Here is a 26,615-nt window from a genome sequence, read left to right on the forward strand (position 1 = left end):
CAGCGGGGTTGTTCGTTTCCCCAACTCGCCGTTGGATTCTCTTTTGCATGTTGTGATTCACAATTGGATGTCCTTTGCGTGGCGACATGGCGGGGTTGGCATTGCCGCAGTGATCTCCACCTTTCTGTCGAAATTTGCTCCGGGACGGCCCGGATTCACAACAGCTGTTGCTGGTGCAGAGAAGGGATCACACATGCGCAGCTGCGACAAGGGGAGGACAGCTGCAGCTGTGCAGTCAGCCTTCTGTCCAGGGGCCACATGTTGCTTGTAATTTTGATGCGCTAATTGCATATCACCGTCGATTCGACTGCATGCTCTCGACGACAAAATTAAATAATGAGCAGCGCGCGGAATACTCATCAGTAGCAGCTATCTTGGCGTATATAGACCGTACCGTACACGAGCGCCGAATTGATGCAAATGCCCTTGTCGCACCTAAGATTCCCAGGGAGATTCTGCTAAAAGTAAAATACGAGCATGTTAACTCACAAGTTGAAGAATGGAGTACGGAGACAGAAGCACGCGCGCCAAGCCTGGCCTACCGCGTCCTCCTGGACCCGGCAGACCTTGGTCCTGGCGGCGAGCTGCCCCCTCCCAGATTGATCGGGACGGTAGTGGCGGGATGCGGCACCAGCTTCGCTTACAGTGGCAGGCGCAAGTCGACGCGAGGCTTCGCGGCCGGCGGTGCGCAAAGGCCTCGCAACAGAAATTGCTTACTTGCACTTGACATGCCCGCTCTCGCAACCGGCCAGCGTCCCTCGGCTTCGCGCGCTCTCACCGGGGCCGTTCGCCTTGCCACGTACAAGACGCGCCTGTCATCACAAGCACCCGCCGACTTCGACTAGATAATGTATTATACACCTGCTCGCAAGTGACAACGGGGCTCACAGCAGTGCAACATGATACAACATCAATCAACAATTGGTCCACAGGTTTCTGATGGCTGGCCGGGGCTCTGGGCGGGCCTGTGCGCCCCCGGCAGCCTGCCGGGGGCGGGGGCGGGACCGGGGCGCCGGCTCGACGCTGGGCTTCAGCATGATCCACCGCTACAGAGACGGGCGCCGGCGGGTGGCCTCCCCGAGCGGAGAGGAGTCCCCCGGCGGCGGGCCCACTGGCGGCGGGCGCGCGGAACAGCCGGCCGAGGCGGGGTCTCCTTCCGACCCGCCGACGAACAGCACGCAATCGAACACACGCATCGCTCTGTGCACGTATCAGTCGCGGCACGCCGTCGAACAGAGTGGTGGTGGCGGCGGCGGCGGCGGCGGCGGCGGCGAGGCCTGCGAGCGCCCGCGCTCCGCGGGCTGAGCTGTGGTCGGCAGGCGAGCCGCTAGAACAGATTCATCTTGCTGACGGCGATGGCGGCCAGGGCGCACGCCACACCGCAGGCCAGCAGCTTAACCGGAATCGACTGCGGAGAGAAGCCGGCGTCACAGCGAGCAAGCAGGGTGGGAGGGTGGTGCGAGCGAGGGTGGTGGATCGGGGTCATGAAGCATGTAACGCCCGTGGCCGCGGGTTATGCGCTATGTTGGGGTTGGCCATCGTAGCCACGGTAAAGTAACGTTGACACAACAACGTTGCAACGTCAACCCGCGATCCACCATCGCGCTGCTTCATTCTGGGCGGACGGAAATCGGCTGTGGGGAACATACACAGGACCGGATTATGGACCGTGTGGTGGACTGCCGTCCGATGGAATGGGCTACACAGGGTGGGTGGTGCGCTGCAGAGTGGCTGGGCTGCGACGCTGAGCAGCCACGGAGCAGCCAGTCAGTGGATCGAGTATCGCTCCAGCGCAGCCAAACACAAACAGCCCATAGGAACTGAGTGGTAGACAACAACGTGGTCTTTCCGCACGCTCCACAACTGCTAGCACTTCGTCAAAGCATTGGACGACAAGTAGCTGAGACCCAAGCTCGTACCCCGCACGGTGGCACGGGGACAGCTGCATGATAAGACAAGCCAAACTTCAGTTAACCTTATCTTCGGATGGCTGCAAGAGGATCCAGTCACTCAGAAAATGGCAGCTCATATGGCGCCCGCGCACCACTGGGACAACCGGTCAATAACAAAACAGCCTGCTGCTGAAAACTGGCCGACCCGTTCACACGACACCACAATACGCGCGCGAGCAACATACCACGCGTATGATCTCCGGTCGCTAGCCCCGCTCCCACGGATTATCCAGCCGCGAGGCGCCGGTTGCTGCAGTGCCAAAGTATACACCGTGGGGCCGAGGGCTGCGCGGCCACGCCGGGATTCGCATCACTCAACGGACAGGCGACACTTGGCACGCCTTTGCCAGGCTGATGGTGCCCCAGGCAAACACTCGATAAGGACGACGGCAACGGCGAAGCCCACAGTGACTCCGGAACGGCACCGAAAGACCTGGTGCCGGACTGAGACTGCCACACCGGCCAGACAGGACAGTGCTGCCAGGTGACGAGACAAACCATGACCACAGTGCCGGACTGAGACTGCCACACCGGCCAGACAGACAGTGCTGCCAGGTGACCAGACAAACCATGACCATAGCGGCGGACTGAGACTGCCACACCGGCCAGACAGGCAGCGCTGCCAGGTGACGAGACAAACCATGACCACAGCGCCGGACTGAGACTGCCACACCGGCCAGACAGGCAGCGCTGCCAGGTGACGAGACAAACCATGACCATAGCGGCGGACTGAGACTGCCACACCGGCCAGACAGGCAGCGCTGCCAGGTGACGAGACAAACCATGACCATAGCGGCGGACTGAGACTGCCACACCGGCCAGACAGGCAGCGCTGCCAGGTGACCAGACAAACCATGACCACAGCGCCGGACTGAGACTGCCACACCGGCCAGACAGACCGTGCTGCCAGGTGACCAGACAAACCATGACCATAGCGGCGGACTGAGACTGCCACACCGGCCAGACAGACCGTGCTGCCAGGTGACCAGACAAACCATGACCGTTGCGCAGCATTGGCCACATATCCTGACGACCCATGGCAGCTATCTACCTTTCCGGGCGCGACGGTGACCGCGGGCTTCGGTTCCGCCGGCGGCAGGCCCAACATCTTCCTATACAGGCTCTTCTGCTCCTCCGCCAGCTTCCGCTGCCGCGCCTGACAGAGGGGGGGGGGGGAGGAGGCATCAGACACCGCTGCAGGCAGCACCTGTCAGACACCACTACATACAGTACCAGACAGGGCACGTCAGGCGTCAGACAGCGCTGCAGACATGCCAAACAGCAGCAGCCTCTGCAGACGCCGCCGTGTCCGTCAGGCACAGCCCCACACGAAAGCAGACAGCAGGAGCCCGTCATACAGCAGACTCCTCCAGACAGCATCAGGCAGTGTCGGGTGAGTCTACATGGGACGCGGGTGCGCTCAAATGCCACACAGCCGCACAAGCTCACGCTTGTCCATGCACGGTGGCACCTCCGTTCACACCGTAAACCAAAGTCGGTTCAGTACAGACAGCTTTTTAACAGAACATGTGTTTCCGTAGGATAAATGTAGCACACTGCCGTTTGTTCTTCGTAAATGACGCTTCCCAAGCCCATCGTTATACGCTACATTGGGCTTGGGAAGCGTCATTTACGAAGAACAAACAGCAAGCCGCCACTAGGTGCACCAGGCAGATGAGCTTCTTGTCGTGGTTAATTCGGGTTTTTGGGCGCGAGGGGCAAATGAGCACTGAAAACTCAATGCAGCATGCAGTTTTATGAGACAGACTCATTATTCATGCATGTCTACGCACTTGCTTGCAACTATGACCATGTCTACACACAGGTCCTCGGTCAATGTCCCCGATTTTGTTTCGTGCTTTCCAATATCAGGTCCCAGGGCTGCAACCCTGACGCCTCGTGCCCACCACTGCCCCGCTATGCCTGTCGCCCACAGGCAGCCCGTTTCCGCCGACCGGCGGGCGGACAGCTCACCTGCAGACGGCTGAGCTCGGCCTGCACGGTCCGGTTGTCGGGGCTGTGCGTCAGCGCCAGCGTCAGCGCCTCGGCCGCCTCCGACAGCTTGCCCTGCGCGATCAGGATCTTGCCCTTGCGGTACAGCGCCTTGACGTTATGAGGCTGGCAGCTGAGCACCACCTGCACGGAGCGCAGCGCCGCGTCGAACGCTTCCAGCTTCATCTGCGCCGCCGCCATGTTGTTGTGCACCTTCAGCCGCTCCTCGAACAGCACGTGCACGTCGTCGGGCAGACCCTGCGGCGGCGTGGGGAGGGGCGTCAGGCTGGCGTCCTCGCTGCGGTCAGGCGGGCCACGTGGGGAGGGCAAGGCGGAGACTTGGACGCGGTCCGAGTCAAGTTCAGGATGAGGATGCGCGTCTGACACCACTCAGACTGGGACATGGTAACAACCGGGACAGTCAGCTGCACGTGGCCCACGTCCACGTCCACGCGGCGATCATACAGAGCGGCCCGATCTGTGCGTTTTGGTGCTGACTTAGCCCAGGTGTGATAGAACACCCGTTGGATGGAATTCAGTCAACAGAAACGGCACCATCGCCACCTGACCACCATCTGGCCTGCACCCCCGCTTCAGCGCAGCCCCTCGCACGATCCGTCTAGTCTACAGGCGCCAAGCTTGGCACCCTAGCCCACTCCCCGAGAGCCGGCTCGGGCCCACGGCGCACCGTGAACTCGTCGGTCTCGTTGTCGAAGAAGTCCAGCGCGCGCCGGTAACACTGGATGGCGTGGTTGAAGTCGTCCCGCTTGAACCACCAGTTGCCACGGTCCCGCTTCGCGTTCCTGAAGCAGAACAGGGCGAACCTGGAGTCCCCCGGAGAGCAAATGGCACAAGACCGGGTTTCGGGCGATTCGCGCCACAGACAAGGTCGATCGCCTACGGTGCGCGGAGGCAATGATGCTCTTCCTCTTTGAAATAGTCGGACACATCAACTAGTAACGGCGAGGGCATCTCACGCATTGCGACCAGTAACACCGAGCGAGCGGCGCGCGCTGACCCGCGGACCGCGGGCGGGCGGCCCCGGCCCCCCAACGCCGGCACTGTGTACTCACCCGACGACGAGCCGCTCCTGGGCGCTCATCTCCTCGTACTTGGGCTCGGGCTGCACGTCCACCAGGCGGACGGTGAACGTCAGGCTGGCGTTGGGCGGCACGCCCTCCTCCAGACCGCGCTCACCGTACGCGAACCTGGCGGCGCCATCACGGCTCGTGACGTCACTGGGACACGGCTCGTGACGTCACTGGGACACGGGTCGGGCGGCTGCGCGGCGTCAGCAGGGGCGTTACTGGGCTGATGGGCCGCACGCACAGGGAGCTAAACGGTCACCGCTGCTTGCACAGCTGGCTGATAGACTTAGCGATTGAGGGCTTCGGTATCACAGGAAATAGATACATGTGAGTGGCATGCCACCCAACATTGCGCAATCCTGACAAGCCACACACGTTCACTGAAATGGTAAGAAAAAAAACTATGATGCTTCTCAACTTTCGTACGTTTAAGTACGCTACATATGTAAATAATGCCAAGGCAAGTGGAAACGTATATTTCCGTGAACCAGGCCAAGCACGGAGTCAATTTTGGCCTGGCTAGAGACAAGGCTTAAAATCCCGTTCAACATCCATACTTACAAGCATGACAAACCAGTGGTGAACGCAACATATCCCAACCCAGAACCGCCAGCTGACCAGTGTTTCCCCCCTATCCAGATCTGTTTACTCCACCGACAAAACGACCCGTTATCTGCAGACATTCTCTAATCCTCTCTAACGCCGTAATCTGCCCGCTCCGTAGAGGGCTTCGTATCTGATACTGGGGGTCGCCTTGGCCGCGCCGTCGGACCACCATTGACTGCTTAGATCGTCCCACGAACGCCCCAACAGCCGGGCCATCACGGTCTGAACCTACCGGACTCTTACTCGTGCCCTCCTGACCGGAGTCCCCGCCCGAGCCCGTCCAAATCGGCCGACGGGAGAAGGCTGGGTGACCGACCTGGGCTCCATGAACACGTCGGCTGTCTCGCCGGGCTGCATGAGGCCGACGGCCATGTCCAGACCAGTGATGACCTCGCCGTCCCCGAGGCCGAACGTGAGCCGGGCCGGCAGGGCACCCGTCTGCCGGCCGTCGGCCAGCCGCGCCGACAGCTCCACAGTCACCACCTGGCTGCGCCGCGGCCGGCTCTCCCGATCGCCAGAGCCGGGAGTCAGCACCTGAGGTGGACGCAGGCATATGTCGAGACGAGAGGTGAAACGGCAATGCGCGCGAAACAGCCCAGCCCAAGAGTCAGCAACGCGCTGCCACATCGAAGGCGCCTTAATGCACAAGCGCATGGAGGATAGTTTTCTATCTGTGTGTTCCTTTGGATAGTTTCCTATCCAACGGAACACACGAAACAAGTCTCAATAAAGTCGCGCACATAAATTTTGCCCTGACGCCATAAACATACCATTTCTTTGTTCTTGAAGCCCATCTACCTACTGCTAAACACTGCAACACACCGTAGTGGTAAGTGCGGCCCAGTCACCTCCCATTGCCGCCCGCCCACCTTTTTCTTGAGTTGTCCATTGCCGACGATGTCAAGCCAGCCGTCATCGTCGCTCTCGGGGTCGCGGCGACGCGCGTCCAGCTCCCGCTGTAGCTTGGCATCGCTCTTGGCGCGCTCGATGGTGTCGGAGACGACGGAGCGCGCCAGCTGCTCGACGTCGGCCATGGCTGGGCCGCGCCGCTCCGCCATTGAGCCGGGGGGGCCAGGCGTCGGCTCGGGCTCCGTGTCGCAGCCCGAGTCGTCCGCGCCTGACTCGCCGGCCCGCTCCGACGGCGCGTCCGCAGCGGCAGCCGCTGGCCGCGCCGCCGGAGACGGAGTGGCGGCTGCTGGCGGGGAGGCGGGAGCCGGATCCGACGGCGGGGAGGCGGGAGCCGGATCGGACGGTGGGGAGGCGGGAGCCAGATCGGACGGTGGGGAAGTGGGAGCCGGATCGGACGGTGGGGAGGTGGGAGCCGGATCAGACAGTGGCGCGGCTGGAGTGGGCTCAGAATGCACCTTCACAGAGCCCATGGGCTCCACGGGTGGCGCCAACACTGGTGCCTCAGAGGGTGCATCGATAACAGGAGGGTCTTGAGCTGGTGTTGACATGGGTGGTAAGTCAGCTGCTGCTGGGAAGGCCTCAGGCAGGGACTGTACTGGCAATGATTCAGGTTTGGGTGGCAGTAGCTCAGCTGTGGGAGCATCTCCAGAGGATTCTGCTGCAGCATGGTGAAGCTCAGGCTCCACCTCTTTCACTTCTGACATGGCACTTGGTAGAAAATGTTATAGGTGGCAAGATCTGAAAGAAAAATACCATTTCATGCATTGGCTGCACTGTTATATTAATAGCATTTCAGATAGTTTTGATAAAAACACTGAAACCAAAATATTTCCCTGACATATTTTGGGTATTGCCTGTCCCAAACAAATTATCTTTATCAAGTAATGCATCATAAATAGCATCCAATCAATCAGCCATCTATTCTGCAGCAACAAGAAGGCTATTGGTGCTAAAAATGAATTCTGAATGCTGAATCTAACTGAGACAAACTGAACTGCATTCAAGGACTGTTGGCTGAGGTGGTATGCCCATAACATACTGTAGAATTGTATGTAGAACTAACACACTTGCAGGCATGCTCAATGATCATGATTGATGGATAACAACTATATATTATTTAAACACAAAAGGTTCCAGTTCTGTTACATCACAGGTCTAAGGCAGGTCTCTGATGTGCCTGGTGACATTTGGACAATTTTTCATGTGCAAGAACACACTGTTAAATAGTCATTGTGCATTTGTGTTGCATTATGCTCTAAAATCAAAACAAGGTTTAAGGGAATAATTGTACAATTATTGTACCTCAAGGGTGCATCAACAGCAATGGCCTTCTGAGCCCATTAAAGGACTATGTATGGTATGCAATAGCAAAACCTTGCACTTATGTCTTGAGGAAACAGCACACACCAAAAGGTAAAGAGAAGTACATTTGCTGTCAACAGCTGGCATGTGGATATCACCTACCTATAACCCCACAACTCTGGCATCAATCGGTTAAGTCAGCCGGTGCTATATGAAGTTTACACCACTTGTTCATAGTCCTTGCCAACAATACATCACTCAGATGACAGGCAATCTGCATGCACCATGCCACCTGGCTTTTCCACATAACTGATAATCTGATTTGTGGGTACCAGCTGATTCAGTACTCTTTTATGTTCAACCGACGCAAAACTGATCCTCCTGAAAAATATACGGCGAACAAGGCCTGGGGTCTTTTCGCTATTTCTTGCCCGTGCCTTAGCCTGAAACAAAATAACCAATGCAAATCTGTATTCAAATGTCACCAAATTCCTCTAACGCCGTAACTCGGCGCCTTGCTGTTAATTTCCATGCACCTTCATGCTACGACACCCACCTACCTCGACACCCCCACCCTCGTACTACCTCCTCCGACGCTTCCCGAACAATCACAATAGCGCAACAATAGCGTTCCGTCGTAAGCGGCGATTGCAGCGCGCTGCGCCATTGTTTACAAGAGTGCTGTAAGGTATCGCCTAAATTGCAGGTGTTTTTCTTTAATCACATGACATCACCGACACTTCAAACGCCCATCCTGCAACACGATGTCATACTTCGGTGTTTTAAGTGTACCCAGCAGCAGGGTGCCGCAAAATGAGCACGGAGAGCGAGTGGGCAGTGAAATACAAGCAAAACTACCCCCATTTCACCTAAAGGTCCAACTGGGTGCGGAATTGCACCCCTGGAATTGTATTCATCTGATCTGTCGCACTAAATTGGTAGAATTACATTATATTAGCCAAAACTTGGATTCTTAGCCGTTATTATTCAGCCAATCAGCCAAAAAAGGCGTTGCCACGCTTGAGCGACATTTTTGAGCATTTCTTCCACGGACATTTGTTTGCACTTCTGTTTCGATCAGTCTATCACATACGTACGCAACGGGAAGCACACAAGCTTGAGTCTCTCCTGACATTTGGGTCTTCGAACATCGATGAATATTGAGATAAGAACATGAGCGACACCTCATATGACACCACCGAATGTAGCGCACATGAAGGTAACAGGGTGAGAGGCTCCAGACAAACAAGCACGAGCTGATGAGGGCATACGCCTGCTGTTCGCTAGATTGGTCTCATGGCAACTGTAGATGATCTCGTTGTAAAAATCAGCCGTGTGTAACCGAGCCCACGAAAACCCTAAAAGACATGAGTTACTATGTATTTCAACTACGGATATCGTAAACAAATGTCAACCATTCCATGCCCGCACACACACACACACACACACACACACACACACACATTTGTAGCTAAAGATTGGACGGTTTGCAATCGAAAACTACACTAAAATAGTGTTGCCATAAATGTCCCGCAAACCAGACGCCTGCCCGTGTGCCATTGGAATGTGCCATGTCATCATACGTCATATTCATTACCTCTCACCCAACACCGATAGAAATTGTATCGCGCTCACACATTATGCTGCAGCGGGTACGACACTCCGCGACACGCGATTAAGCATAGACTAATGAAGTGAGGCACGCGTTCCATTGGCACCGTTAGTTACGACAGCCTCGGTTTCACACAGCATAGCGGCTCGGTCGGCGCTGCCGACGTCAAGGCTTCATCGGACGCTGTCCCCGCCGCCGGCGCACCGGAACCCGGTGACAAAACCAAGGCCTATCACTTCAGCATCTGCCGGCGACCGGCTGGAGGCCAGACCCGGATCAGTGGGCTCTTCGTCCCTAGGGCACGCGCAGACAGATACCGCACTCGACACTGACCAAGGCGCTTCCGCGTCGCCGCCGGTCGCACGCCGGAGATGCACGTGAAAGACGCGGGCGCGCTTCAACGAATTCGTGCAGCGACGGCGGGGCCGTGATGGGCGGATACTTGCATGATTCGTTTTGAAGATTCGGCGTAACGTGTCGATTCAACCATCAAACCCCGACTCCCTACACCAATCTTGCCATCAGAAGATACCGTCGGCGGGTATCCATATACTATTGTACAAGTATGCGACAACACAACGCCGCACTATGGTCTAAATGCTTCACTACATAGGGATAAAAATTACGTTTTTACATCCAGGCACGCCCTGCCAATTCAGTCCTGTTGAGATGTTCCGATGCGGCGCAGCAGCCTGCATCGGTCCGCAGAATAGGGTGGGCGCAGGACTCCTGGTTCGGATCACGACTGGCATGCCCTGCGCTGGGTAGAAGGCCTTACACAAGGGTTTGTGCGTGGTAGTTCGGACGGCTCTCAATAAACGGTACTACTGCAGCGGTCCCAAGGGGTTCTTCATGATCGCATCTCTGCTCTCCACCTCCTCCTTCGCCAGTTTCTTGGACAGGTAATCCCTAAAAATGGCGCACCGGTCAACCATTCAGAGTATCATGTGACGTGGCGCAGGGCACGGCGCGTCGAGGAAGAGGCACACACGTCACATCACCTGGCGTTGGCCTTACCGGAGAAACAAACGGCAGCTCACCATCGCACACCACTTTCATTGAGAAACAGCACGTGAACCAGGTCGACCTACTACGGGTCGCCGTCTCGGCCAGGTCCTCCCCTCTGCCGCGCCAAAGAGCCATCTCCACAGCCGGTCTCCACCAGACCCTCCCCCCGCTCCTCAGCTCGGTCCAGCCCCACTCACCAGTTGTGCACCATGATCTTCTGGACGGCCAACAGGGCGCACAAGCGCACGTTTGGATCCTCTGAGAGCATCTTCTCCATCACCCGCTGTTTGCCACCCAGAGTCTCCAGAACGCTGCAGCGACGACCGACGCGTCAGACGGCACCAGTGACGTTACAAAGCAGCGCGGTAGAGACAATCACATCCTACTGCTAAACACACCCCGCACCTTACGATGATTTGATACACGATAGATTGCCGCGGGCTGCAATCTGAAGCAAATTACTGAAGAAAACCAACAGCAATGCACCTTGTACGGCAGATACGCTAATATCATCCACAGAGTACCACATTAGCAGAATGGTAGAACATGTACTGAATACGCTGAGTTAAAATTAGAGGCACTTTACAGCACAATCTTGTGGCATTTGCAGCACAGTCTTGAGGTCAAATGCCCAGTGCCATACGAGTTCGGGTTCTTATGATTTGTTATCAAGCAGGATCACTGGGACGGCCCGCACCAGCCGCGGCCCAGTCCCGCCACCGGGCACGATGTCACACCACTCACTGTTTTCCCCTGGGGTAGTGTCGGACGTACTCGCCGATGTCGTGGCAAGCCACGCTGACCACCAGGGGGTCCTTGGAGGTCTGGATCAGGTGGATCTGACGACCGTAAGCCGGCGGCGGTCACGGACGACACACACGGAGACAGCCGGCACAGGTCATGCGATATGGGTCGTGCCCGCGTCACCGAGAAGATGAGCACCGGGCTTCGAGGGATGCCGGCGATGCTAAGAAAACCATCTAAACCGAACGGGAGTGAACACAGAAATCTTGTTAATTATCTGTACAGACGAACTTTTCCTTGGAGACGAGAACATTTCAGTGGTACAAACATTCCTGTGCGGGACATATACATATTTGAAGCAATGCCAGCAGCGATCACGTATTGAAGTGACGCATTCTGGTGGTGGCGGCGGTGGCGGCGCGTCCCACCAGCATCTTGAGCAGCTGGTAGTTGTTGTCGTTGAGGCGGCTGGCATTTTCGCGCCAGAATTTGTCCGACTTGTGCACCAGGGACCACTCCAGCCGGCCAGACTTCACCTCGGTGGTGTACTCATCCAGCGAGCTGCGGCGGCGCCGGGCGTCAGGCACGCGCCGGCCCGGCGGCGGCGGCGGCGCCACTGAGGCGACAGCGCACATCCGGCCTGGCATCGCGACCGAGACAGCCCGGCGGCGGGGTACGCGTGGACAGGCAGTGGTTAACGCAGACGCGTTAACCACTGCGGGTCTGGGAGACCAGAGGTACGGCATTCGATTCCCCGCGGTGCCCGCCCTTCCTGCCAGGGTGAGAGGCAGGCGGCACCACAAAGCCTCAACAGCTGAGTGCGTCGTAAGCCCCAATGACGACGAATACCACGTGGACAGGTGTGGACTAAGGAAGAGCAAAAAACAAAGACGAGAGAGTGAAGACCGAATCGGGTCTGAAAACGTAAGCACGTATGCGGTCAGGGACGGAAACAGATGTATGAGGAAACATAAATATCTGAAAGCAGAGCGAAATGGCACGGTTCAGTCAGAGTCGGACAAAAATATAGACATCTGAAAAAGAGACAAAGACAAAAAACATGACTAGCACTACGTGGTAGTCATGTTTCTTTCACCATCAGCCAAGGCAGGTGTGCCCACGGCCCCAGCCGGGCCGGACGGCCGTACTTGAGGTCGTGCACGCTGAGCGTCAGCTTCTCGGTGAGGTAGTCGACGTCGGCGCGCAGGTCCTCGTCCGTGTTATAGCGCTGGCCAATCAGTTCCAGGTGGCGCAGCACCTTGCACTGCACCATCTGGATGGCGTTCTCGCGCGCCAGCGACGCATTTGTCGGCTTGTCCACCAGGTTCTGCCGGACGGCGGAGACGAACGCGTCAGGTACGGCCAGTCGGACAAGACGAGCGAGGGGCAGCGCTCCCTCAGCGCTCCAGTCAGACCAGTCACACGGCAGCAGCGTCCAGCAGGCTGCAGCGCGCTGCGCCGCGTCGCAGCCCTTCTAGTCCGCATCATCGATCGCGGAGAATGACATTAATCGGCAGAAGCTAAACGCGCCCACGGTCCAGACACACACGAGCGCATATCTCACGGAGTTCAGCACGAGACTCATACCGAGCACTCACGCGCACACACGCACGCGCACACACGCACGCACGCGCATGTACATACGCACACACACACACACACGCGCGCCCAAGATCATGTCACACGCCGTGAACAGATCCGACTCTGGCAGCGCGGGTTGACGGCCTCGGGTCCCGGCCAGCGCGCGCCCTCAGAGCCGCACACCCAGCACGCACCCGGAACGTGGCGACGCACATGCGGACCACCTTCTCCTTCTCCGTGTCGATCAGGACGTCGGAGAGCAGCGGTATCATGCTGTACCTGGCGGCAGGTGGGGGCGGCTCGCGCGACTCGGTGGACCCCATCCGCCGAGCGGCACACAAACGAGACAACACGCGGTGCCACCTGGCACGGTCTGCACGCGAAAGGAGAGCAGCATGGACAGGTGGTGCACCACCGAACAGACCACGGCTTGGGCGTCCCGCCAGAACGAAATCCGTGCCAATGAAGTCCAAGGATAGATTGTGAGGTGCGCTGCCAGCATGGGCCTGGCGCCGGCGTCTCAAGCGTGGGTCGTATATCCGAAAGGATCTTCTCGCCATATTTCCTCTGAAATCCTGAGCCTCGGCAGACCATTCGAGAAAACTGCCTCAAGATCCCGATTCCAGGAAGACCTTATCGGTCCGCTTCCTAGGCAGACCCCAACTCTGAATCTAAGCCGCGTAATCAAGACCCTACACATCCTGTTCTGGCGTCCCCGGCACAAGTCCGCTTGGATAATGCGCCGACCTCGTCGCACAAAGTCGGCGGGGCCGCCACGGCCACCGGCTCACTTGCTCATCTCCTCAGCGACGTCGGCGTTGAAGGTGAGCACCCAGAGGCAGAAGACCAGCTGGTACTGGCACTGGAAGTTGACGCCCGACGAGAGCACGGCCAGCAGCGTGGCGACGCCGTCAACGCGCAAGAAGGCCAGCCGGTACTGGTCCAGCCGCAACATCAGCTGCAGACAGCGCACCACCGTTGGCAGGTACTGGTTGTCCTGCGGGCGGCGCGGGCGGCTGTCAGGCGCCGTACACGTCGGCTGGCGGGCTGAGGTGTTACAGAGTGGCTGGCAGTCTGCGACTATGACTGGCGACTGGTGACTGGCCGTCTTCAAGGGAATGCTGTGCACACACACACACACACAGAGATCCGTGCACAGTCATACGCGGGAAGTCGAGTGGACGGTATCGGTTGCTAACGCCGGCCAGCCATTTTCGTGCCGTGGTTGTAACCAGTATGCATCGGCTTAAGACAGAAGCACTGAAAACGTTCACACCAGTATCTTCGGTAACGGTCCACAGCTCTACGCACAAACCAGGACAGAACGAGGCCAGGCCAGTCTCTGCGGCCGGGGCGAGCCCGTCGGCCAGCGGCGCCCGCCCCCGGGGCCGGCGGGCCACTGACCGGCTTGCGCAGCTGGTCCTTGAGCCAGGTCATGTAGAGCTGCAGGTCGGAGCCCTCCATCTGCGGACCACCGTCGCTGGCCAGCCGCGCCAGGATCCAGGCCGTCAGGTTGACGCTGATGTCGTCCGGCCTGTTCAGCAGGTTCAGGAACGGCGCCCAGACGCTCTCGCCCTTGCGGCGCGCGTACTCGCGGAACACCTGGCCGTTCTCCTTGTCCTGCGGGCCGGCCGGACGCGGACCACCGTCACCCGCCATCCCGGCGACCGCGCGCCTGGGCTGACCACACACTGCCCGCGCCTGGACGGCCCGTGTGAGTACGCCCCTAGCAGCTCCAGACCTTGACAAATAACTGGTAGCTGGAGCTGCGACTAAGCCGTTTATAACCAGTTCGGTGCTCGCGGAGCATGTGAGGTTCTCGAATCATAACCGATATCACGGCACGTCACAGCCCGGTCAGCACCGGTTCTCCCAGAGCCAGCCGACACACCAGTGCCCACTTCCTCATGCACTTCGAGCCCAAGCTCCGCACATTCAGGGAGCAAACTGTGACGTCATAGAGCCGCGTTTATGAACGACGTCTTGAATTCCAAATACGGGCAACGAGAAGAGTCAGCTGATTCAGGTCCATGGATACATATACCGCGCAGGAATGGCGCACCTGATTATCATCCGGTGGAACAGTTATTGACAAGTTCTGTGGCTAAAAACATAATTATCGGTCACGCTATCCACATGTCATCGAGACATGCCCATTTGCCCCATATACAGGACTTGTTGCTAGGCGTGGCTATATCAACAACGACGGCTTACTTCAAAACAAACGCACCTCGCCTATCGACTATGTTAGCGATGGATTTGGGTCGTGACGTCACAAGTGAGTCCGGAAGCTGCGTAACATGTTAATGAGCTTGCTCCAAGAAGGGAATGGCTTCCATTCGCCAGTAACGAACGGGCTCTAGAAGTCCGCACAGTCCACTACCCTGTCTTTATCACGACTAAACGGTCACCGCCACACTGCCAATATTGGCAGACGTACCGACAGCATGTCCTCGATCAGCACCAGCAGGTACTGGATGGTGTGGTCCTTGCAGATGTGGCCCAACAGGTTGAGGAACGTCTTAGCGCACTGGTTGCTCTGCGCGCGCACCAGCGCGTTTCGCTGGCTCGGGTCGTTCAGGGCGTTGTCGTAGGCCACGATGAAGTTATAGTCTTCTTCGCTGATCATCTGAGACCTAGCAGACACAGGTCGGACGGTTGGCAGCGGCCGGCCTGACGCGTGCGTCCCAGCGGTATGGGTGAGAACGGCTCATGTTACGGGCTCCCGGTCGCTGGATGCGTTCTTTGGTTCACCGTTACATTGGATGCAGATCTCGTTCGCTTCCAACCGGGCCTTTTGCCCCGATAGTTCAGTTGGTTAGAGCGCTTGTATTCCGATTCACCCACCCGCGGCGAGGCGGGTTCGAGTCGCTTCAAGCGCTCGTTTGTTGCCCTTCACCGATATGGCTTGCTGCTGGTGGCAACAGTTACACTAAAAGTCAATTGACGTCAAAGGGTAGGAGGGACCGTCCCGAACATTGCACCAAGTCAAACTTTCGCCATAAAGCCCTACCGTTGGCCTGCAATTGCACAATCGGATGGTGAAGGGGGGGGGGGGAGGGGGAAGGGGAGGAGGGTCAAGACTCACACGAGCACTGTTTAGCGTGAGCTCTGATCACAACAATCCAGCCATGCAAAATGTTCGGAGTTAAAAAAAAGACACGACTGGATGGGCGGGGGAGGGGGGGGGGGGGGGGGGGGGTTGGAGAGGACGAATCCTAATACAATGAACAGAGTTCTATGTGAAAATAATAAACAGCGTATCTCATGGCAGCATTACCAGAACTGTCAGCCGATGTTTCAGCGTAAATATTGTGAGTCCAATTAGCCCCGTCCTGCTGCACACATGCTCATATGCGTCATGTCCGCACACTTACTGCAAATAAGACTGCCAGTTTATATTCTTGGACTTGATTTCTGCCGCCTGGACCTGCAGCAGTCCAGTGCATTCTGAAATCAAAGAAATCGATGCGTTAAGCGCCTTAGCAAAAAGTGAGCAGTTGGCCGAACACGGCCGACCAACGGTAAAGGGTAACGGAGAACAGAGCCCGTCATAGCTACAACACATAACATCAGCAGAGGAGCAGAGCCCGTCACAGTTACCACATCAGCCGACGTGCAGAGCCCGTCACAGCTACCACAGAACACATCAGCAGAGGAGCAGAGTCCGTCACAGTTACCACAACACGCAACATCAGCAGAGAAGCAGAGCCCGTCACAGTTACCACAGCACGCAACATCAGCAGAGAAGCAGAGCCCGTCACAGTTATCACAACATAAAACATCAGCAGAGGAGCAGAGCCCGTCACAGTTACCACAACACGCAACATCAGCACAAGAGCAGAGTCCGTCACAGTTATCACAACATACAACATCAGCAGAGGAGCAGAGCCTGTCATAGTTACCTCAGCACGCAACATGAGCAGAGGAGCAGAGCCCGTCATAGTTACCAAAGAACACATCAGCAGAGGAGCAGAGCCCGTCACAGCTACCAAAGAACACATCAGCAGAGGAGCAGAGCCCGTCACAGTTACCACAACACACAACATCAGCAGAGGAGCAGAGCCCGTCACAATTACCACAGCACGCAACATCAGCAGAGAAGCAGAGCCCGTCACAGTTACCACAGCACACAACATCAGCAGAGGAGCAGAGCCCGTCACAGTTGTCACAACATACATCAGCAGAGGAGCAGAGCTCGTCATAGCTACCACAGCACGCAACATCAGCAGAGGAGCAGAGCCCGTCACAGTTACCAAAGAACACAACATCAGCTGAGGAGCAGAGCCCGTCACAGTTACCACAACACACAACATCAGCAGAGGAGCAGAGCCTGTCAGTTACCACAACACACAACATCTGCAGAGGGGCTGAGCCCACTATGGAGAGGGAAAGGCCCAAATGCTGGAAAATGAGGTTTGCCTTGTTTTTTTCCTGGCCGTATCCTGCCGAGGCTGAGACGGCAGATCTCGCAAGCCGTGGCATATCTCCATAGAAATGGAGTACAGGCGCATACAACCGATGTAACCAAATCACATCCCTGCAAGTGATAAAAGGGCCATCATTTGCTTGGGGAAGGAGAAATCCCCCAAAGACATGCATGGCACACTATACCACAAATGCAGCAACTGAGCGACATGAAAATGATTGAGGTTCACGTAGCACCTATTACTTTGCTTGGTATTAAGCAGAGTTTAGCTCAGTCGACCCGCCCCCGTACGGACTTTCGTCCCTTCGACAGCTGAAGGCGTCGCCTCTTTCCCCAACAACGTCAGCTGAAGGCGACACGCCTCTCAGCCCCCATGCGATTGCCTAGACCCCGTCCACGCAACCCTCATTTCGCTAAGAGCAGCCGTCAATGTAGAAAGCCCCGATGAGGTCAACACTATCCTCAGAGCACCGGTGACTACATAGCCGGCTGCTACGGGCCCGGAGGCGTAGTGGACAAAGCACGGCTGCAGGCCCCACCGACAAGATGAAGTCTTACGAGCTGTCTAGTGGACGGGTTCCTATCTACCCTGCGTCTGCACTCTTCTAAGGCAATCAGGCCAACAAGGATTTGGTCCGATCGGCCGAATATAAATAACTTCATCAGTTTCGACATTTCTCTGAGCTTTGTTTGGCCTGCCTTGCTGGGTACTCACCCAATGTTTAGGAGACACCACCACGTAAAGGGCCAGCTAACACGGCACGTTTCAGTCCGCAATGTTGCGAAAAGCGTCGCGCCATGAACACCCAAAGACATGTGTTAGCATACATCACGGAAAGCACAGTCATGTCCTGACAATGATTGACAGCGGTTTCCATGAATGTGTGTGTGTGTGGGGGGGGGGGGGATGCACAAGTTTTACCTGGGCTCATCCCAAACACAGCCATAGGATTATTGCTAATTTGAGGTTTACTAGCTAATGGAACCAGTCACCCAGCATCACGATGGATGTCGAAACATCGATGTCGAAAACGGGCTGGTTGCAAAGAGACCGTAAATACTAGTTATCGTTCCGGATCTATGCTATGGCAGAAGAAGATCTGTATTGTGTGCCGTACATTGCCTGGAATAACTTAGATCTGTAACCATTCAATCGCTAATTTTCTCCCCTAATGGTCCCATTTTTTCTATCGATAGCAAATTACGCATCGATATGCTTAGAAAACCTAAATGACTAGACGGGCCGACCGAATGTGAAATCGTGACCCTGAGCACCTGTTCACATCCACATTCCGCGTTCTTTGGCCGCAGCACGCGCCGCTTGCCATGGGGAGGGCATCCCTGTCCGCGATGCGAGGGGGTGGCCGCGCGGTACGTACGCGCTACTGTCTCGGCCAATGGTGTAGTTTTACACGACATTTGCTTCGGATTAGGACGGAGCTTGAAAAAAAAACGTTCTATTTGTATGTAATGTATGGCCAGCACACTAACGAGCCGCCCGTCAACCGTAAGCGGACGGTGCCGGCGCGGGTGGCCTAGTGACGTCTCGAGTCCGGTAGGGACCGGTAGGCAATCCTGGCCCTGTACACCGGGGGCTCTGTAAATCCACCCCTGCCGCCGGCAGGGGAGCAGTGAAAGCTGATCCTGTCGCCGCGCCGACGCCCCTGAGACGAGCCGGCCCGGTAAACAAGGTGCCGCAGCAGCTGCGTAGTTTCGCGGGCCAGGTCTTTGACCGGACGACGGCCGCCGACAAGGCACGCGTCCACCGCCGCACAACACGGCACAGTCGGCCCGCCGAGCACGGCCAGGTGCACTGGCCAGCCCGCGGAGCAGGGGAGTCACCGGTCTGTCATTTGGCGGCATGGGCGTCTAAAGCCCGAGGGCAACACCGAACTGTCATGGTTTTCGCACTCGTGGAAGGTCAACGCAGTTAATGCCAGGAATGATAACCATACATGTCAAGACCAACTGCGTGTCGTCGGAATGAGAGTCCAAAGCAAGCAGCCTGTTGTTCTGAACTAAACGCCGACTCCAACGTGGGCTTGCAAAATTTGCATACAGGCGATGAGTCAGGTGATGCCCTGTCTTAACACCTTTAGTAGTTCCGGCAAATTTATAATACTCCAGTATCTACGAGCCGTTGAGCACGGATTCCATCAACCCCAGTGATGTTAACGCACATGCGTGGCTCTAGTCACTGGGCCAAGCCGCGTCTGTCAGGAACTATTGGGCCAGCACCAGCTCTCTCACTAAAGATTTCCCAGAACGATCCGTATTTCTATACGGTGTACATTGCAAGCACTGAACCTGAAGGCACAACTAGCTGTGAAACATCTGACATATTATGTGGCCAGAAACAAGATAATTCAGACTAAAGGACACGGCAAGGGTTCGGCGAACGTGTCTAGCCTTCGCGCATTTCCCAGCACGGACCAACCTGAGGCTGGTCGTGAAAAACGCTTACAAAAAAGCATAAACACGTGTAAAACATACTTAAAGTTCACAGGCCTTCAGAAGTTGGGGCAAACTGTTTGAAAATGACAGCAAAAAAGGAAAACAAAAAACAAAACTGACGGGCAGCATTTCCCGTACGACGCAAGGTTAGCTGGCCTCCATCCTAACGAAATGCTAATCTCACCGCGCCTGTGGCTAACAGAGTTTCACGAGAAGAAATACGGCTTAGGGTTCTTAAGTACATAATAAATGTAGTCTGCTTGTATTATAACCCATGAGCCTCCTGAAGAAACGTCCCATAGTTGGATGGCAAGGACTCAAACTTACTTGAGCGGTTGAACCAATCAAACAGGTCAAAGTCCTGGACCAGCTGCATGGTTCTTGGTAGCAAGTCCATTGCCACATATCTCTTCTCCGCTTCGTGCGCTTTGTTGCGCCGTTCGCGCTGGTCTTCACTGCAAGCAACTGCGATGCTGGGGTGGGGCTTCCATGGCCTGATCGGCCGAACGTATTCCAATTCAGTTTCCACACCACAAATTTTTGCTACGGCGCCTTGCGCATGTGCGTTCATCTTCTTGGCACTCTCGACGGTTTCCATGCCGGATACCCGTTGACACAACACGCACTAGGGTTACTTGTCTCCCCAATGAAGCCTACCCGGCCGCGGCGGCCCTGCTCCGTCGCACCCGCGCGTCCCACCACCACTCTGCCCGCGCAATAGTTATTTACATCGCCGCTCCCCTGCTCCGGCGCCCTTTGTATGCTTCCTGGCTATTTTCCCCGGCGGCGAGGAGCGTGGGTCGGGCCCACCAATCGCCGTAGGTCCGGCTGACGCAACCGTCCCCTCCTGGCCCTAATGAGCGGGCAGGCACCAGCGCCGCTCCGCCGCTGTATCGGTGGGGACGCCGCCGCTCAGGGGGCTGCGGTCGCCGGCTGACGGGGGTCCGCTCGGCCTGGGTCCGCGGTCCGGGTCACGGCTCGGCCAGGTGACACAGTCACACGTGCTCCGCAGTATCTACCCGTGCGCTGCACCGTCTGGCGGCCGGCTGTCAGCGTCAGCTCCGCACCGTCCGGCGGCCGGCTGTCAGTGTCAGCTCCGCACCGTCCGGCGGCCGGCCGGCGTCAGCTCCGCACCGTCCGGCGGCCGGCTGTCAGTGTCAGCTCCGCACCGTCCGGCGGCCGGCTGTCAGTGTCAGCTCCGCACCGTCCGGCGGCCGGCTGTCAGTGTCAGCTCCGCACCGTCCGGCAGTGCCCGGACGGCTTTCGTCAGTGTCAGCTCCGCACCGTCTGGCGGCCGGCTGTCAGTGTCGGGCCGTCTGGCGCCGGCTTTCGGCACAGGCACCGTGCCAGGCGGGTGCCTGATGGGTCTCCACTTCAACGACGGGGGGGGGGGGGGGGGTTGAGACAGATCGCAGGCTCATGAGAATACGGTAGTTCGAGACCCATGGCGGGCCCGCGCGTTCGTCTCACTGGTGTGTCTTGTTCTAAATGCAGCCCTGTGCATGCCTTATTTGGACAATTTCGTGTAGTGCATCGTTTTCCACGCTTTTATAGTGCATTCAGCCTAAACAGGCTTGGAAACCAGCACGTATATATGCACGCATGAGATTTGATCCAATTCAATGCGCTGCTTTTTGGAATGTTGTGGAAAATTATTCCTCCATAGGTAAGGAACGCGTAAACCCAAACTCACCGCAAGGCCATGCAAGACCTCAGGCCATGCAAAGCTATCCCCAGCCGCCCTTCATCTTTTATACATCATATCGAGGAGCGAAATCCTGAAAAATGGGTTCCTACAACTATCTTGGACAGCTACCATGTGACATGATCTTTATCGTCAGGCCCATGCCACGCAAAGGCGACGCTGGAAATCAAAACGAGCAAACTATGTTGGGACCTCACTCGGCCTTTTCACCTTTTCATGCAAATCATTGGCTTTCCCTGACCTCGGTGACATATGGTCACGAAAACCCCTGTAGTACTTCAAATTTTTAGACTTTGAGCGAAAAATTTGGTCAAAAACAGTACACCATGCCACCTCGACTAGCATTAGCTGACCTTTGGGGCTCGGATAGCCCGGGTGTGCTTCATTATCTCGTAACCACTATCGCTAATTCTCAGTCTGCCGAAGGACGTGTTCATAGGTAGGCAGAAGAGGAGAATGTTGGACCCGTGCATGTGCAGTTGACATGGCCAGCCCTGACCAGGAGTGCTGAAAGCCCGCGAGGGTCTCGGGGAACTCACCACAGTCTTACTTTTCGGTATTCGTAACTTACAATTCAAATCGTTGCGCTCAAGTATTTCAATGGTTTTAAGATGCGCATGAACGTACTCTGAGCTTTCGTGACCTTCAGTGAACACTATTTAATCAGAGGCCAAACGTTCTAAGCGTTTTCAAATTGTCATGGTGGTATCTTTCCACCGGCATGGATCACTTTTCGTGAGATACATGGCGGCCGAGATCTTGGAGAGGTTCCAATGCTTCCCCTCCCCCCGCCCCGGCCCACTAAAGGCGGTGCTAGACCGGCCCGGCACGGGCTACACGCCTACAAGAGTTAAGCGGCGATCGTTCCTTTCTACAGGGTTGTACAGCTGTCAATGTTGTGACATTAACTTCGGTGACGTCACGTCAACACTACCGTGATCCCATGCAGTCACTCGCCGTTGCTTATTTGTGTTTTCGGACGCGCCTACTGCGATGGTCCTTTTGCGCCCAAAGGTCTGGCTCACTCCGCCAGAGCCCCGCGCGGTGGTCCGTGCTAACCCACCGCGGCCGGCTCCGTCCAACCAGATTCCAGCACATGACCTAACAACGGCCCGCACATCGCACCGTTGGCGACCGTCAGATCGCGGGCATGACATTTACTGGTCAGGAGAGCATAGATATACTCCTATAAAACTGCTGCCTCTCCTCATTCATTTCGCATTTTTCCTTCTGCCAGCCATGCACCCCTTTACCGCAACTCGCCTGCAAAGGCTAAAGTTGAACAATACTGAATAATACAGACAGGACAATCCATCAAACACCACCAGAAAAGCATGGCAAACCTCAGAGGTGCAAATGCATAGCCCCAGGTGAGTAAGCAAGCATAACATCTGCTTCAAGACCAAACTATAGCATGCAACACATAATATCACACCAAGTCTAGTCACTGTCAGGAGCTGACCACCCATTCCTTCTTAAACATGTGCACAAATTTATTTTTTTATTTTAACACACATTTTATTTTTTTATTGCCACAAATTCTCTTCCCCTGGGTGGTATTTAGCCTGTGTTTGCAAAGAAATGGGTGGGAGCTGGTGGGATGAAATAATAATATTTGACACTTGTCTATGTTTACCTGACCCACTTGCTGTAAGAACCTGCTGGGGTGTTTTGTGATGATCTTGCCTAGACAACTAATCAACATTTTAGTTGTTACAACCCATCCCTCCACATCTCACTTCCCAAGTTATCAAGTTATTTCCTCCTGCAAAATGCCTCTAGATTCCAGATCCCCTCAAGGCATAATAAGCCATGCTTTATCAAATTCTCTGGGAGAATAATGTGGGCCACTGCAAGTTACAACATCTGTTGGACACAATCCAAGGTAAAGACAGGCTGAACATGTCCAGTTTATGATTTCAGATATTCAAAAATGATTTTTGGGCAACTATTTAGATTTAGAGACATCCACATGTGCAGAAAAGTAAAATGGCATTAGCTTCATAGCCTTGTTTTGGGTAATATTGATTTTACAATGTATTTTTATTGATGCACGAAGTTGCAGATCACTGGAGATTAGTATCCATCCAGTGTGTTTCCTGCTGCATCCCACCGTCATTCTTATGTATGCACACCAGAATATTCCATTATTTTTTTTTGCTTTTAACCAAACATTGTAGTTCCAAGAAAATCATACCTTGGGACAAGATCTGAAAAAGCAGCCATCTGGTAGTTAAGCATGTCAAAAGTCATATATTGTTGTTGCTCTGAAAATTATGCTAAAAATATTGCTGCATGAACCAGTACACAGATATCAATACTAGGTGCCTCCAGTCCTCTCAGGTTGCATTAAATCAATATATGAAAATGAATATGATAGATAAATAAGCACCAATTATAATTAAGATATACTGAACATGTGTTACTGGTTGTACAACCTCAAATACCATGTCCATGGCAAGATGAACTATTAACACTCTAGGTTTTATGGGATGTGGGGAAGCTAAAACCACAATCAACTAGGGACAGGGGAAGCATTACCCTGGTGTAACAAAAAGCAAAAATCCTGGGGATTGAGGCATCAGAATGTCCACTCTCAATTATGTTTCTGCTGGAGATGTGTAAAAAAAATTGATTCAAGCCCTAACATTATATCCACAGCATAACGGCAAGTGATCAAGGAAAACTCACACCACTGCAAACTATGCCCAGAGCAAAGATTATCTTTTTACAGAACATATACTTTTAATTCTGTAACTGCTATGGGAGCTTGAAAGAAATTGATTTCCAATTCATCACATTATAATCCGCATCTCAGACACCATTCTTATTTTCAACAGGAAATACATCACCATTTATTCAAATTTGGCTAAAAGGCAGCACATTGTTACTAGCTACCACCTGTAGTGATTTTAGATGGCCACAGCACAGTCAGAAATTCAGACACAGCCCACAAAACACTTACATGTGAACAGAACCACATAAAGCATACCCATGTATAAAAAGCGAATGCTGTACGAGCATCGCTATTGACTTACCTCCCAGCACAACATTCTCTGGCAGCGTAGACAAAATAGCCTCAATTGTTCTCCCAGCCGCCATCACAGAATTATGAGGACTACAAAGGCGTGTCTAGTTCTCACAATACAGAGGCGTTTGCCCTAATGTCCGATTATGTTAGGCAAAGCCTCCCAGTTAATAAAAAATATAGAACTTCAGTGAAACGCACCACGAGAACGTCCCTCCCACTCTAGCAGCAACAACAGATATTGTCACAGATGCGTATCGTTCAGTAGCGCTTTTCTCCATCATCACGTGAGGCTTATATTGAGATCCTAAGTCGTTTAAGAGGATTAAAAGGCCTTGTTTCGTCATTTTCATTTTCAAATGATGATAGCCTCAGTTATTGGTACTTGCTTCCCTTTCAAAATTAATTGACAAGTTAACAGTTTCCAGTGAATATGCTTGTTTATCATTCATGAAAAGTACTTTCGATAAGATGTCTAAAGGAGAGCATAGCTTGTCACTTTGTCCATCTCTAAGACATCCTCTCACGCCGAGTAGCTTTAAACCATATCGACGCACGGTGCAACAACAGTGATCTTTTTAAGATCTTCTATTATGTATTATAGAGAAGACCGAAATTTCTTTGCATTGCAGGGTAAATATGCTCTACGCTACGGTCGGCTTTGCAAATAGGTCAGGGTTTAAAAACAGCATACGAAGCAGACGTTTTTTTAATTGGGTCAAGCAAGGCCTCTTTTTCCCTCGACGGACCTTAAGTCACTTCCGATTGGGGGGGGGGGGGAGGGAATTGACTTCCGGCGTAAGGCCAGGCAAGGATTACGTTAAACCGGCTTATGTTGTCCGGTGCAAAGCAAGGGAGGGGTTATTTTGAAGTGACGTTACGTTAACCGGGCTCATTTTTGCCCAGCAAGATCATAGCAAGTAAAACAGACCGCAGCAATACATATATTTATTTAATCACGACACAATACGCATTCAGTACGCTTGAACGACAAGTCAGCCTCCTCACCGCTAGGCTCCTCGGGTGCCGCGAGTTCTGTGTTTGGTGTCCGCGTCAACGGTGGCTTTGGCTCAGCTGACTTGTCGGTGATGTGTGCGATGGAGGAAACCGGGCCGTTTCATTGCAGCAACGGGGAGAGCAGTCCTGGGCTCCGCCGTCCGGCGCGACCTTGCAGTGCTGTGCGATGTTATTGAGCCCTGGAAAGTCCTAACAAAGAAAAATCAGGACTCCCAGCAAATAAGGAAAAACCTGCAACCTTTGCCAACTTATGCAGGAAAAATCCTTTATCCAAATGAAATTGCCTAGTCCTGTACTGTGTTAAAACTCGAAGAAGATAACGAGCAAATCAGGATAGGGATCACCGAAGAGGGAATGGAGGTTGAATGGAAGCCGGTCAGCGTTGGCGTAATTGATGAGCGGCTGCCTTGATCTTTGATATACCGGACACTTCGATATACCGGAGGAGGAAGTGATTCATCGTGAATTGGATGTCGCAGCGATAGCACAGCGGAGGGGGAGCGTGCTTGAAAATGTGGTAGTGGGTGATATTGGTGCGACCGATACGCAGTCTGGCAAGCAGCACTTCCTTGAGGCGATTATCTTGATTACTATTCGACCAGTGCTGAAGTACGGGTTTGATTTGGTGAAGGTGGTGATAGGCGCGTTGATGCCATTCGGATTGGAGAAAGAGACGAAAATGTAACTTGATTGCAGGAATATCAGAAACTGAACGATGAAGATGATAACGTTCCGGAAAACATGAGACTTCGTTTTGCTTCCTCGTCAGCAGTGCTATTTCCATGAATATTTGCGTGTCCAGGTACCCAGAGAAATATTACGTGACTTCGTTGGGGAAGGGAGCAGAGTGTTCGCCATATGCCGTTTAGAGCTGGGTGGGATGAAATACGAAGAGTGATGAGAGCTTGTAACGACGAATGAGAGTCGGTATATATGACTGCCCTTTGTACGTTACCTTGCTTGATGTGGAGCAGGGCTGTCAGGATTGATGTTAGTTCAGCCGTATACACAGTATTGTAATTTGACAGGCGGTTTGCTTTGTGATATGACGTACGAAGGCAGCTCCCGTGCGGCCATCGCGTGGGGGGGCCGTCAGTATAAATGAAGGTGTGCTGGTCATGTTCTCCTTTGAACTCAGCAAAGATGGCATGCACTTCGGTTTCTGATACGTTTCGCTTTTTGCGTTTT

At 54.6% G+C, this 26,615-nt stretch overlaps 2 protein-coding genes across 3 annotated transcripts; both read right to left on the reverse strand.

Moving 5' to 3' along the window:
* Nucleotides 1-842: 842 nt before the first annotated feature.
* Nucleotides 843-6,771, reverse strand: zda (peptidyl-prolyl cis-trans isomerase zonda). Its single transcript, XM_037223785.1, has 7 exons — nucleotides 6,508-6,771; nucleotides 5,955-6,172; nucleotides 5,018-5,152; nucleotides 4,633-4,747; nucleotides 3,927-4,202; nucleotides 3,004-3,108; nucleotides 843-1,408 (listed from the first exon to the last, which is right to left on the reverse strand). Exons 1-7 carry the CDS (start codon nucleotides 6,694-6,696, stop codon nucleotides 1,328-1,330), a joined length of 1,119 nt encoding a protein of 372 aa, XP_037079680.1. The 5' UTR covers nucleotides 6,697-6,771; the 3' UTR covers nucleotides 843-1,327.
* A 2,442-nt stretch (nucleotides 6,772-9,213) lies between these two features.
* Nucleotides 9,214-24,633, reverse strand: LOC119100709 (V-type proton ATPase subunit H). Of its 2 annotated transcripts, none has more exons than XM_037223787.1 (11): nucleotides 24,421-24,633; nucleotides 16,172-16,244; nucleotides 15,235-15,430; nucleotides 14,199-14,414; nucleotides 13,586-13,791; nucleotides 12,989-13,073; nucleotides 12,362-12,540; nucleotides 11,642-11,774; nucleotides 11,214-11,308; nucleotides 10,667-10,780; nucleotides 9,214-10,370 (listed from the first exon to the last, which is right to left on the reverse strand). In XM_037223787.1, the coding sequence occupies exons 1-11, from the start codon at nucleotides 24,482-24,484 to the stop codon at nucleotides 10,286-10,288; spliced, it is 1,446 nt and encodes a 481-aa protein (XP_037079682.1). In that variant the 5' UTR covers nucleotides 24,485-24,633; the 3' UTR covers nucleotides 9,214-10,285. The 2 variants fall into 2 exon arrangements, with proteins under 2 accessions (XP_037079682.1, XP_037079681.1); XM_037223786.1 differs by lacking the exon at nucleotides 24,421-24,633 and adding an exon at nucleotides 20,005-20,398.
* Nucleotides 24,634-26,615: the final 1,982 nt, after the last annotated feature.

This window comes from Pollicipes pollicipes, unplaced genomic scaffold (genome assembly GCF_011947565.3).
Source record: "Pollicipes pollicipes isolate AB1234 unplaced genomic scaffold, Ppol_2.1 Scaffold_4881;HRSCAF=5763_pilon_pilon_pilon, whole genome shotgun sequence".
Taxonomy (NCBI): domain Eukaryota; kingdom Metazoa; phylum Arthropoda; class Thecostraca; order Pollicipedomorpha; family Pollicipedidae; genus Pollicipes; species Pollicipes pollicipes.